General features: G+C 50.6%; 4 protein-coding genes across 4 annotated transcripts; 3 read left to right on the top strand and 1 right to left on the bottom strand.

Annotated features, from left to right (window-relative positions):
- Nucleotides 1-88: 88 nt before the first annotated feature.
- On the bottom strand, nucleotides 89-6,457 carry IAR55_004752 (uncharacterized protein; the record flags this gene model as incomplete). Its single annotated transcript, XM_066947849.1, has 21 exons — nucleotides 89-122; nucleotides 266-375; nucleotides 472-542; nucleotides 700-1,131; nucleotides 1,179-1,445; nucleotides 1,505-1,535; nucleotides 1,598-1,671; nucleotides 1,732-1,763; nucleotides 1,817-1,882; nucleotides 1,937-1,959; nucleotides 2,027-2,085; nucleotides 2,155-2,325; nucleotides 2,442-2,749; nucleotides 2,809-2,822; nucleotides 2,892-2,955; nucleotides 3,085-3,666; nucleotides 4,383-4,441; nucleotides 4,524-5,304; nucleotides 5,375-5,482; nucleotides 5,543-5,999; nucleotides 6,337-6,457. The coding sequence occupies 21 exons, from the start codon at nucleotides 6,455-6,457 to the stop codon at nucleotides 89-91; spliced, it is 3,864 nt and encodes a 1,287-aa protein (XP_066801308.1).
- Nucleotides 6,458-7,198: 741 nt separating this feature from the next.
- On the top strand, nucleotides 7,199-7,513 carry IAR55_004751 (uncharacterized protein; the record flags this gene model as incomplete). The annotated part of the gene is made up of 1 exon (XM_066947848.1): nucleotides 7,199-7,513. The coding sequence occupies one exon, from the start codon at nucleotides 7,199-7,201 to the stop codon at nucleotides 7,511-7,513; it is 315 nt and encodes a 104-aa protein (XP_066801307.1).
- A 3,121-nt stretch (nucleotides 7,514-10,634) lies between these two features.
- On the top strand, nucleotides 10,635-10,838 carry IAR55_004750 (uncharacterized protein; the record flags this gene model as incomplete). The annotated part of the gene is made up of 1 exon (XM_066947847.1): nucleotides 10,635-10,838. The coding sequence occupies one exon, from the start codon at nucleotides 10,635-10,637 to the stop codon at nucleotides 10,836-10,838; it is 204 nt and encodes a 67-aa protein (XP_066801306.1).
- A 1,364-nt stretch (nucleotides 10,839-12,202) lies between these two features.
- Nucleotides 12,203-12,511, top strand: IAR55_004749 (uncharacterized protein; the record flags this gene model as incomplete). Its single annotated transcript, XM_066947846.1, has 1 exon — nucleotides 12,203-12,511. One exon carries the CDS (start codon nucleotides 12,203-12,205, stop codon nucleotides 12,509-12,511), a length of 309 nt encoding a protein of 102 aa, XP_066801305.1.
- Between the last annotated feature and the right edge of the window lie 379 nt (nucleotides 12,512-12,890).

Raw genomic sequence — 12,890 nt, 5'->3', positions numbered from 1 at the left:
GATCCCATCCTCGAATTGTATACAGTTCGCGAAAATACCATACCATTTCCTAGACCTCTTTGCTTGCGAAGACCGTGAACGACGTCCGCTACCATCTTGGCGCAGGCGACTTGACCGGGTAGCTGTCCACCATCTGCATCAGCACAGAATCCCACAAGTGATTTCCAGCCGCGATCTACAGCCACTATCACGCCTCTCCGGCGAATTCGCTCGTCACAACGAGCCCAAGCCATCTTTCGGCCGCCTGCATTCCACTCGCACTCACCTGACCGTCTCTCCTGCACCTTGACTTTTCTCCACTCGGTAATCGAACTGCAGTTCTCCACTCTCGATGAGATAGTCTATACTCGCGTAGTTTCTTCGAGGTTGCACGAGCTGATTACGCAGCGTCAGCAGTCAACTACAATTGACAAAGAGAAGGAGTTGGGCTCCGTGTAGCTGTAGCCAGCAATGTGTCGCCACTGCACTTACCTTTGTTTTGAGTTTTGATCCGTCTGTGTCATGTTTGAATAGAGGAATCATGGTTTCATCTGTGTCTTTGGCTACGAGGAGAGAGCACATATCAGGATCGGCATCGCTCTGCATAGATTGTGATGACTACTCACTATCTGTGTATGTCGGGAATAAGGCGGGAAGGGAACAGTTCGAAACACCTGGTCAGCATTGGTAGTCTTAGATGTCTTCCGCACAGACACTCACGAAGGGTTCTATGTGTGTGTCCACCAAGTATACTGACCATCTTCGCCGCTCCAGGCGGTGGCGGCGTGTTGACAATCGCGCTCGTCACAACGTTCAACATGTATCTGAAATCCTGTTCCGGTGCAACCTTGTCCCCCTTCTTTCTATATGTGAAGAGACATCCCACCGCTGCCAAATGGACATCTCCACTGAGGAAGGTTATTCTCGCATGCAGTTCTTGTGCTAGAGATTGACATTCCGTGACGAGCCAGTTTCGTTCCTTTTTATGGGTGTTGGCACACCAATGATCGTTGAGATCATCGAGAAGCTCTGATGCTTGATTGAACTTGTTGACCATTCCACCGAGACCGAGGGCATTGTGCCGGGCAAGAATGTTGATGGGGTTCCATTTCTTGTCCAAGAAGTGTTCGAGGAAAGACATACGGGGATAGGCTTTTTCGTTGTCAGTCGCGAGTCATCCATTTGAGTGAGCCACTCACCGATAGGCACTCCTAGCAGTATGACCAACTGCTCGATCCCTTTGACCTTTCTGACCTCGTTGAAAGCCTTGTCATACGTCTCTTTCGTACAGATCTGATTCAATTTTCTTTCCGCTCGACAGTCCAGAGCGAGAAGATTGACCTTCGGTCCCAAATATACATGAAGAGAATGTGTTGGGAACGGGATCCAAGGACCGTTGACATTGCCGATGAGCATGCTTTTCACGACGTGGGTGCCAGGAGTGGAGTTCGTTCCGTCGTGAGCGTCTGTAACCGATGGCATGATCAGAGAACAACCTGTCAGAGGAATGAAAAGCAAGTCTTACCAACGACGAAAAGTTGGAACAGTAGGAACCACTGCGAGGCATCAGGTCTCAGCTTCACACTTATGCGAAGATCATAGGCTACCAGGCACATACGAAGTAACCCCTAGACCCGACATAAGACATAACCGGTGCAGCTTGGGTTTCGTCATCGTAAGTGCCGAAGCCATCTACAATGCAAGATATCAGCTACCATCCGGTACGCTGCGGCCCAAAGAACAGCAGCTCACCTATCAGGTCGTGATCATCCAACATGTTCACCCTAAGAGAAAGGTCGGTCAGCTGAGACTTATCCTAAAGCCCAAACCAACTCACATGGGGATAGTCGAATTGGCCCGTCCAAACGCATTGCTCCTGAAGATCTTGCAGTAGTGATTGAAGCTGTGACGACTTGTCAGCCCGAGTCCTGCTTATTCCTTCAGTCACGATACCCACTAGAATCGGTCCACGGCGAATTTCTATGAGACACACGCCGTTAGCTCAAAGGTGACAGTCGAAATTCCCAGGATGGGCTGAGCCACTTACGATATCGTCTGTCAAGGGCGTAGCAATCTTGCGTTTCCTATCGGGCGCATTGATCCATTCTATCAGAGCAAGGAGGATTAAGTTCTTCCCGCTACATCGGTGCATCCAAAGAGATTGCTTGCACTTACTTTGCAACTCTGGCTCTCTGGTGATGGGATCACAGTATATCTGATCACCTCCTCCCACCATACAGTGGAACGGTCGTTCGTGGTGCTTCAGAAGCAGATCTTCCCAGACCGGGTCGTAGCCTGAAGCATAGTCGCCTTTAAAGTCATCAGGGTTGACACCGGATGAGAAGCCTGCCCGAACGTCTAGTCAGTACCTTGATCCGGAACCATGAAAGAGGCAGTAGGGCGACTGCCATGACACCACCGAGAATACATGGTCAAGTGGGTTGAACAGCTGTAAGACTCACCATTACAACTGTGTGCTGCCCAGTGGAGGTTCTGCCCCAGAGCAGGAGTGACAAAGTCCATCTCGGCACCACCGTTCAATCTATATCTCACAGCCATCTGAACTCTTTGCAGTGGGATCTCTAGCATGAACCTGAAGAAGGAGAAAGTGCCTTCTTTGGAGGAATAGCTGTGAATCTTCTCTGGCGAGACAGTTCGTGGTGGAAGAAGATTTACTTCGGGCTCGTGAAGTGTAGGTTGTTCGTCCGACGGGGGAGTGTAAGGGTGGAAAGTGAGTTTGAGAGACGGGAGAGGGTTCAGGATCGAACCTCTACCGAGACAGTCAGCACATTTTGATCGGTCGATCTGACTCCTCAGTATGACACGTACTCGTCTCTAACGACCTGGACAGACAGGCATAGTCAGCAACTTATCTCCAGCACTTCGACTGGCCCGGCATATCAAAGACTCACTACCAAAGCGGCACCTTGCCACATATCGTTCTTGACGGTATAGTAGGCCAAAAGCGGTCCGCACCTGTGCACGGTTGTGAATATCGTGAGCCAGCTGACTCTCACGACGACTCTCACGACGACTCTCACGACGAACATTCTTCCTGAAAGCAAACGTGTATTCTCTACAGAAGTTAAAGTATGAATCACTCACATCATCTGCAAATGAGGTTCCATAGCTTGCGCAACGCTCCACTGTCTCCCCAGCCCCGGTCGTCCATCCTCGTCTTTCTGTTGACCCGGCACCGCCAATTGACCATTGGCTGTCGAAGGAGGTGCAAGAGCATCCTGAACCGCGAATGCATGTCCGTTCGCATCCCCATTCATCCCCGCTTGACTCCGTTTGAACCTCATGACTTCTTCTGCTGTCGGACCGGGACTCGATCTCGTTCCTCCTGCTTCTCCACCCGTCTCCAGTGCACCCTTGTCCATTCCACTCGGAGCACCTGCATCTTCTTTACCTCCTTCTTCCTCCTTTGTCCCATCGGTCCCCACCTGGTCCTTGTTATTCGCGTTGACATGCGGGATAGTCGATACATCGCGATCGGTGGCGGGTTCATTGGACGGCTGGGTGGGCGGATTTTGAGCTTGAGCTTGATCGACAGCTGAGCCGTCCTTGTTCAAGTAGGTGTGGAGGTGTAGTGATGGATGAGCATAGTACGAGGCGTGCGCTGCGGCAGCCGCAGATCGAGAGAGATGTTCGGCACGATGCCGGGTTCTAACAGATGTGTAGTCCCTAAAAGCCAGAGAGAGAGAAGTTTGTCAACTGGTTGTAGACTATCAGACGAAGTCAAAGGAGACATACATTGTGAGAGATCGTCGAGTATATCAGCGGTTGAGCACCGGATGACAAATGTAGAGCTATAGAGGACGTGATTAATCGAGATATGAATACCACAGCGCTGTTGATCCTGAATGAGAGGATCTGTCAATGAGCTCGATGTATTGTCGAGGATGAGATTGGTTCTCTGTGTCTGCGCAGTGTACTCGAGTAGTCACCCAAACCGCAGCTGATATCATTGTTACTGATCATTTGATACTTGCGGTTGAAAACAAAAGAGAATGCCAAGACATTTCCTGTTTCCCTAGATCGAGGGGAAAGGATTACGCGCTTCCCATTTCTCTCATCTCTAATAAAACTGTATTTTCGCTGGTAGTCATTCAGATTCAAGTCAAGCCTATTCCCTATAATATCAATATCATCTTGCTTTGGCATCTCGATAGGTATGCGCTCAGACACTGTAAATGCATAGCATCCATCTTCACACCCGCCGCCGAGAACAGCTAAATCCACACGGGCTCACTTCCCATCTTACTCGAAGAGACGTCACGCACGACCATTATAGCCGACGCCGATTACCTACTGCTACAAAGGACATGTCAATCGAAAACATCATATCTACCGCTGAACCGGAACATCGTCCATTTGCTCGTATCCTGTAAAGCTCCCACAAGGCCTTTTCATGACTCGGACCTTGGACCTGAGTGGGTCTTATCTTGATCGCAATCGCCTAATGCCTGGAAGGATTCGCGACCTAGACATCCACTCGTTAGCATGGGCTTTATCAATAGCCTCCGTGTCCCATGACTTACATGTAAGGGGTTGACGTTGCTTTCCTCTGGCGTCCCGACACTGCCCTCACCTCCCGTTGAATATCCGCCATATGGATCATTATAACCTCCAGGTTGCCCCATGTCATCTTGGTATCCTTGCGCATCTCTCGGGTCAAAGTAGTATTGACCTCCAGGTGCAGTTTGCAAGCTCTCGTATCCACCATGTCCCGCTGCTGCTGCACCTCCATAGCCAGCTGCCGCCGCTCCGTAAGGATCGTATCCACCTGCGTTTCCGTAGCTCGCTCCGTATTGATTGTATTGAGCCATAGGTTGGTTGACAGTGGAAGGGTACGAGTCGGATGTTGGACCTGAAGCGGTGTGATAGTCATCATTGTCGTCAAGCGGTGATCGACCTGCTCCACCTGTCGAGGCAGCGATGGCCGCCGCTGTGACTTCCCTGTCCAGTCTTTGCCTTCTTCTGCGTCGGAAACACAGAAGACCCAAAGCCAAAATCAACCCGACCACAACCAAACCGACCACAACGAACGTGCCCGCAACAGCTCCAGTGTTGTTGAAAAATGAGTTGGTAGAAGAACCCGACCTCGATCCGCCTGAGTCAAGAGCTCCGGTCGGGTTGTGGACGATCTGAGTGACGGTGTAGACTTCCCCGTTGGACGTGGTGACATGTGTCGTGGTGAAGCTGGAAGGGGTGGTGGTGAGGGTCCTGCCGGATGAATCGGTCGTGGTGATCCCAACAGCGGATGTAGCGGTGGTATCAGTCTGAGTCGAGCTGGGAGCGGAGACGAGAAGAGTGGAAGTGCTACGTTATCGTGATTAACCCAGCACAATTTGCAATCAATCAACACCGTGGTGATGGATATGACACTCACGTTGTTCCTGGTGTACTTGAAGGATCCGCTGGAGCGGCAGCACTGCTGGCCCCTGCAGTGCTTGACCCGCCCACCGTGATTGTTGTAGTAGTGCCACTAGGTGTCACCCTGAATCCAGCCCCAGTATTAGCGTCCTGCACGCACTGATTCTGGTGGGTAAAAACTTACGAAGGTTGACCCGCTGACACTGAACTGGCAGCTTGCGAGGGCTGAGTCGTCGAGGTGACGGTTGTGGGACCTTGACTCTGCGCTTGACTCTGCTGACCTGAACTCGGAGCAGCACTGGGACTAGGACTGGGCGAGTCACTCGGGCTGGGTGCGGCGCTGGGACTGGGACTTGGGCTAGGGTTCTGAGAAGGCTGAGGTGAGGGCGAGGGCGAGGGTGAGGGTGAGGGTGAGGGTGAAGGTGCAGGGGAAGGCGAGGGAGCGGCCGAGCTAGGTGCTGCTGAGGGTTGTGGCGCGGGGGAAGACGGAGCTTGTGAAGGAGCAGCAGCCGATGGTGATTGTGCTGGTGGAGAGGGAGACGGTGAAGGGGATGGTTCAGCAGCCGATGGAGAAGGTTGAGGGGTTGTTGATGGTTCAGCGGGAGGGGAAGATTCAGCAGCAGGAGATGCAGGAGAGGGAGCTTTGTGTCAGGTACCCAGTTTTACGAGTTATGTTTTGAGGTTTTGCATTCACGATAAGGTAGTGGAGGAAGCGTGGTAGAGCCAGCGGATCCGTAGAGCGGGTTTGAGACCAGGGGAGTACAGGGAAGGTATGAAGGGGATACGGTCATGATGAGCAACCAGTCCAAACCAGGCAACGATAAAATTCCGTCGTCTTCGTCGACTATCCCCAAGCTTCACCATCACAGAGAGATACAGGTAGGAGAGCGGCAGGGATACGAGGATGTGAGGGTTGGAGCTAGTCGTGGGTGGTTGGGTCGCGAACAGAAGAAAGATAAAAGAAAGAGCTCAACTCACCTGGAGCAGAGGGTGCCGCTGGGGAAGGATCTGCCGGTGCTGCGGACGGTGCTGTACCATTGTCTTGACGTGCTTGAAGGTTTCGTCGTGACCGAGGAGCAGGCCACTCGATTTTGGTCATTTTGGGCGGCAAGGAAGAAGTCCTCGTAGGGGAGGATGAAACGATGCGGTATCAAAGGGGTGAATGTGGTAGTATGAGGATGAAGCGATATCAGGCAAATGATGATCTCCCTTGTCCTTCTCGACCTCGTTTCCACTTTCTCTTTTGCTTGGGCTGCGAGATGTCGATGGGTCGGTATGAGTTGGGTCGTAGAAGATGGTGCGCTAGTGAAGTAGAAAAGAACCTGCTTGACGAGACGAGGTCTGTCTGAATTGCTGTGCTGTGCTGTTCTCGAATGAGAGTGAGTGAGAATTGCGGACATGTGCGGGAACATGAACTTTTGCACTGATCGGAGTAATTTCCGTATCCTGCTCTCAACGTCACACTATCGGAAGGGTGGCGTTCCCAGCTTGAATGTGGCACAACGTGGTTTGCACTCCATGACTGGCCAAACGCCACATGTGGCAGTTTTCACAGTGCTTCTCTGCCATGGGACCGTACGAATGAGAAGGCCAAGCACAGTCATCACGCCGTGCATTGCGCTCCAGCAAGACAGGGAGATGTGAGCTCCTTTTTTTCAGGCCTAGAAGGCTGCATTTCTTTGAGAAGGCTCCACGAGAGGTCAAACAGCATATCTAATCTTCGTTGAGATATGTCTGTCTCGGACGCTGGGGTCTTGTAATCAAGCTTCTCAGAACTGACCGACCAAATTATCAGTCCATACGCGAATTTTGCAAGCACAAACTAACATTTCCATACACAATGTCTCCGACAGAGTTCTCTTCTACTACCGCTGATTCGGCTAATAATCAAGTTTCCACCAATGGTTCTGCGGCGAGCGGATCCGGGGCAGATTCCAACATAGACTGGTCGAAACCTGCCAACACTGAGTCTTACAAGGAAGCGAAAAAACTTCAAATGCAGTATCAAGAAGCAGACCTTAGATACAATGAAGCCGTGAAGGAACACTGCGCGCTGACGCCGCCATCCTTCATGAGGGCCATTTCGAGATCATGCGAAGACACGCCAAATCAGGTTCAACCGTCCACTGATGCGGCGAGCACTTCCCATAATTGAAGGGATGTCTGATACTAGGCCGGCACTGCGATACTGAAAGATTTGAGAGAGGGAGAGCGCAGACCGCAGGGAGGTAACCATATTTAGTGCCTATACATTCTAACATTGATCAGGATCGGGAGTGAGGTATATATCTGTTAGACAACGGATGCAGGGATTGTCAGCTTAGAACTGGGTCTCAGTCCAGACAAGCTGTCCATCGTCTAAATGACTGTCAATGAGTCCACAGACATGAACAAGCACCTGTCGGCTTCAAGTGGTCGCAGTACATATCCCTCGTCAGTGGTGCCTTCTTTCTGTCTGAGGCTCGTCGGCCAAAAATGATATCTACTACGCTTAAGATGGCAGTATAGAAGCTCTAAGATCCGAGAACCTCATCATACCTTACATTGCGGATTGTTCTGAAATTCTACTGTTCAGGCATCGGCACACACTCAGAATCACTTCGAGGTTCATGATACGATCTCCTTTCAAGTCCATCGCCTTGCTCTTCACCAGGCGATCGACATCCTACAACCTAATACAAGTGAGGCATGATCCAGTCTGGGCCTTGCTCATCCTCTGACCTACACACGAAAGATGAGTTACTTACTCTATCCATCTCCAATGATGAGCAACGTGTCAGAGACACGGCCCACTTGCACCTTCATGTGAACCAGCTTATCGACAACATTGCATAGCTTCACGCCTCCACTCTCATGCCTTCCTCCATTCACCGAACCGAAACGGAAGCGGTTCGACTGAGGAGACGTGGAGTGTTTCCTCGGATCTTGGGCTTGCCATTCGAAGGCCTGAGACTCAGCTTCGTTCGCTTGTCTTCGTGCCCCAGAAGTTTTGCCCCGGGAATTATGAACGGTAAGTTCCGGCCGTGGGGACATTTTCATCAAAGTTCATCCTTTCTGGATCGTGAGACGCACTCTGACGATCCTTTTCAAGAAGTCACTCCACAGGAGGCAGACGTGGCAAGATGTCCATATAACTCATCCTTTCATATAGAAAGGGTCTGTTGGAGGCCGTAAGCTCTTTCTACAGAATACATATACCTTCAGGCTTTGGCTTCCAAAAGAGCCCTCTTCTTCCGATTGTCAATACCGTATCTCCGTCTGATTCCACCTAAAATACGAGAGCAAATCACCCAACACACACCCGAATACAGTTCATACGCACAGTCGTAATACACAATCACTTACCCGCAAATCCTTTGTTTGACGGCATCACTATGTCTTCAAATGATAGATCTTCGATCACTGGCACTGATGCCAGTACCGGCGTTTCAGACAATCAACCCAGATTGGAGGCCCTCGAAAGAAGCGTCGATGCCTTAGAGCGCCGAATCAATGCTCACGAGCGATCCACCATGTGGAGAGGACAGCTATACAAATCGGACGCGGACGTGGCGGCCGCAGGGAACGTCGTACGGGCGCGGACGGTGATCAACGATTTCAGGAGTGCTGCCAATTCCGGGGCTGCAGGTGGTGATGCATCCAGGAGCACTACAGGACAGGGTACCGACTTCACCTCTGATAAGTGAGGGAGTCTGGATCTCTCATCGTGCTACCGCACTGCAGATCGTTCTCATACCGTAGCCATTCATCTGCCCATGCACACTCATATTTTAGGCGTATCGATCTCCTTGCCCTTCCCCTCCGCTCCACCTTCTTCCAGCTCTCAAGGTGGGAGAAAAACAGTCATTCACACTGCTCTGCCCGCTACTACAGTTATGAAAGATGAACGACTCACGGTGGTCGTTCTCACCAACGGATTCTTGTTTTCCCCTCCATCGATATACAGCCAGCACAACTGTGCCCGGTACTCAGCAGACGGACTCAATAAGGTTCTGGTCCCGCACGCACTAGATCAGTGGCATCTACATCAGGCGCCTTCCCATGCGGGTTCTGCTGGCCTTGGTCCCACGGAGGTCGACTCAACCTCGGCAGCGTGGGTCTCTGCTGATGCCATTTCGATTGAAACTGGCTGGGCCGCTCTCTCTAGGGAGGCCAAGTTTGTAAGTTAACAAGCCAACCGGATGCAGGTGATCTCGAGACAAGCGGACACGCTTCCCAGATCGTGTTTCGAGCTGAAACTCGTCGATTTTCGTCAGAGGTCAATCCTGAGATTTCAACTGACTATCAGGGATAACGCAGACCTCACAGAGGTCCCACAGCAATGGGATCCAGCCTGTCGAAGACGATAGCGGCGATCCCAGGAACATCAGTCTCGACAACAGCGATGACGGTGATTCGCACGCGCCCTTCGTTGTCAGTCGAGGCCATCTTCGAAGACTAAAATGGCCAAACCATAAAGGCAATGGGCGTTCACGACGGGTTCCTCATGGCTGGTAAAAGGACTACGATAGTGGGGTGACCCGAGGAGAGCGGATACGGAGACCGTGCTCGGAATAGCAGAGGGTTTTCCCCAAACAATGCGTCGTGAGGTGCACTGCGTGGCAGTACAGGGTTGACAAGTGGGGGCGAGGGGTATCGTAAATAAAAGAGCTTTTCATCAGTTGCAGAACTGCATCAGTAATGAAAGTAGTAACAAGCAACAGGTTGATGTTTGCTAATTAGGACAAAGCCTTTAGCGGTGTGCGTACAATTTCTCAAACATATACTGCCTCCTAGGTATCGTGATGGTCCAAATCACTGTTGCGAAGATGAGTCTGTGACTGGCTTGTTTGGGACTGAGCTCACTAAAAGAACATGATTGAGATTGACAGGACACACGAGGCATGTTCTTTCTCTCCCAACATAACCTGGGTATTTTGATATCCTTTGCATGTCCGAGGGAAGCCGAATGACAGATAGCAACGCATGACGTCAGTTTTCATCCTTTCTCTCCTCAAAGCCCACCTTTCTATACGAGGCTTCATGGCAGCGTATAGAAGCTCTCAGACCGGGACCATCGTCCTCTCATTTCCCAACGCATCACGAATACGGAGCCAACTTCCATAAACAACCGATTGAAGCGCCTGCAACGCTTGATCTCAAGACCATCATGTCCGCTACTAACCCGTCTTCTGCTGCTCGCACCGGATCTGCCTCGACCGGCCTCACATCTGGTGGCAACACAGGTGATTCCAATATTCGAAGCAGGGAGTCCATTCAGCCCAACCGTCAATCACATGATCAATCCTGCAGAAACGGACCTCAGTACCTTGGACAGGCAACTCCGCGAGCGAGTGGACAAGCTGAATAAATATGTGAAATATCAGAAGAAGGGGCTCGACGATTACCAGAAACGGAATCCTAAGGAATGCAGTACTAGTGGATCCAGTCAGATGCCGCAGGACGAGCAACCAGAGGTCACTAAGGAGCCCAGTGATTAGTTTCCTGAGCCATCGACAGCGGGAACTAATTGCCTTGATAACGGTATCAACGGTATTTTCTGGGAAAGGAAGAGAATGGGGAGGTTCGTGCCAGAGCAGATATTGGCAGAGTACAGTGATAGGAGGTCAATTTCAAACCAGGCTCAGATGCAGAGGTTGTTGGAGCACTGCAATCACTGAAGCAACAACAGTACAGTACATTGAGGAAGCATAGTGCCACATCTTACATTTTCCTCCGCATCCCCCTGTGATGTTTTTTGCATAGGACGTTGGTCCTCGTAATGTTTTTTGCATAGGACGTTGGTCCTCGTTCCCTCATCCTTCAGCTTTCTCTCATTCGACCACACTCAAAGGAAAGTATCCACCGGTCAGGATACTATGTACACCTTAGTGCTAAAACGGAACGATATCTATAAGGCGACGTCTGGACATACTCTCACAAGCCCTCGTCGAATAATTCATCGACGAAGCATTTGGGCACTGTGACAAACGCAAATCGTGGCTAGGAAATCAGAGGGCGATAGAGCTGACGGTGAGGAACTCAAAATGGAACGCAAAAGCAGCTTCCAACACTTGATAGAAGTTGTCACTGCGGCGTCAAGGCACCATAGCGTGGAACAGTGCATCTCGTCTGGGCCACATTTGGACGCTTGACTGTGAAGCTCGTCCACTAAATCAGAGTAGGCACAGGGATAACTCGACACGCCGCAGGGAACAGCATAACGAAGGACTTGATTCCTTATTTACACCAGCTCTACTCCATATGACACCATATAACTTACGCCTTCTATCCATTGGCCTTCTCCTCATGAACCTTTCTTGGGGAGAAGCCTGGACTGAACGAACTTCAAGATTGTTTCAAATCAAATCATTGACTCAGGAAATGAAGTCGAGCGATTCCTTGCCGCTGTACTGAGTGCCTATTGGAAACAAGAGACAATGTTTTGATACGGCCGTCTTCGTTTGGGCTCTCGGTCAGCCAAGTCTTCCCAAAGACTGCAACATGAATCTGGATGACCTCACTATTCTGCCATGATCTTACTGTCCGCTGTAATATGCGTCCGATGGTCTTTCGAAAGCGACTGAATGACGACGACAGGTGAAGGACATACTTTCTCGATCCAATTCCTTGAAACACATGCCTTCCTTTGCTGTCAGTAATTCCGAGTATAATCGTGTGGTGACTTTCATCCCCTTGATGGGACAGGAAGGCCCGAATGCAGGTTGGATCTCAATCGGTCATGTATAAGTTAAATACCGTCTTTCGGTGCTTCATTTTTCTGTTCTGTTCTCAACACACTATCCTCACATCCAACAAACACACACACACACACACACACACACACATTCACGCACAATACAATATGCCTTCTTCTCAAGCTTCGTCCAATGCGTCCACCATAAGGCCGTCGACAACTGCCGCTTCTTCAGGCCCCTCTAAAGCCTTGCAGAAGGAAGAGCGAAGGATGTACTTCCAACAGTTCAAGCTTCGAGAAGAATTGAGACAACTCTTTGACAAGCCGAATAAAAGCGAACAGGATTTGGCCCAGATCGCAAGCCTGGAAAAGAACATCGAAATTGTGAGCGAAAATTACGGAGTGTGGTGGGGGAAATACGGGTGGGAAACTAGGAATCCCGGGACCAATACGTCCACTGGCAGCTCTGCGCAGTGATCGTGAAGCCGCATCCACTTCGTGAGCAGATTGAGATATAGAGAGGAAGGCTGTGTTACAGAGGTAACCAGTTGATCGTTCGTTGTCGTGGAAACGGTGGAAGTAAGATTCAACGTCAATTGATGGTTTCAAGAGGAAGAATGCATAGTTTCCGTACTGGGGCGGCTTTACATGATCATTCAATGACTTGAAAAGTAACATCCGCGCTGATGGTCAGAAATTGCTAATAATATATATCTTGAACTACACAGTTTATGATCTTTTCCCGCCTAGCTCAGTTGTCGAGACCGCTGTGTTGATCATTGCGAGAACAGTCGTCAGGCGCTAGCACCTGGTCGATGCCGAAAGATCATGACGTTCATCGGGTTGTGCGTTTGAT

The sequence above is a fragment of the Kwoniella newhampshirensis genome, chromosome 9 (genome assembly GCF_039105145.1).
Source record: "Kwoniella newhampshirensis strain CBS 13917 chromosome 9, whole genome shotgun sequence".
Classification (NCBI taxonomy): Eukaryota; Fungi; Basidiomycota; class Tremellomycetes; order Tremellales; family Cryptococcaceae; genus Kwoniella; species Kwoniella newhampshirensis.
This window is presented reverse-complemented; position numbering and strand designations above follow the sequence as displayed.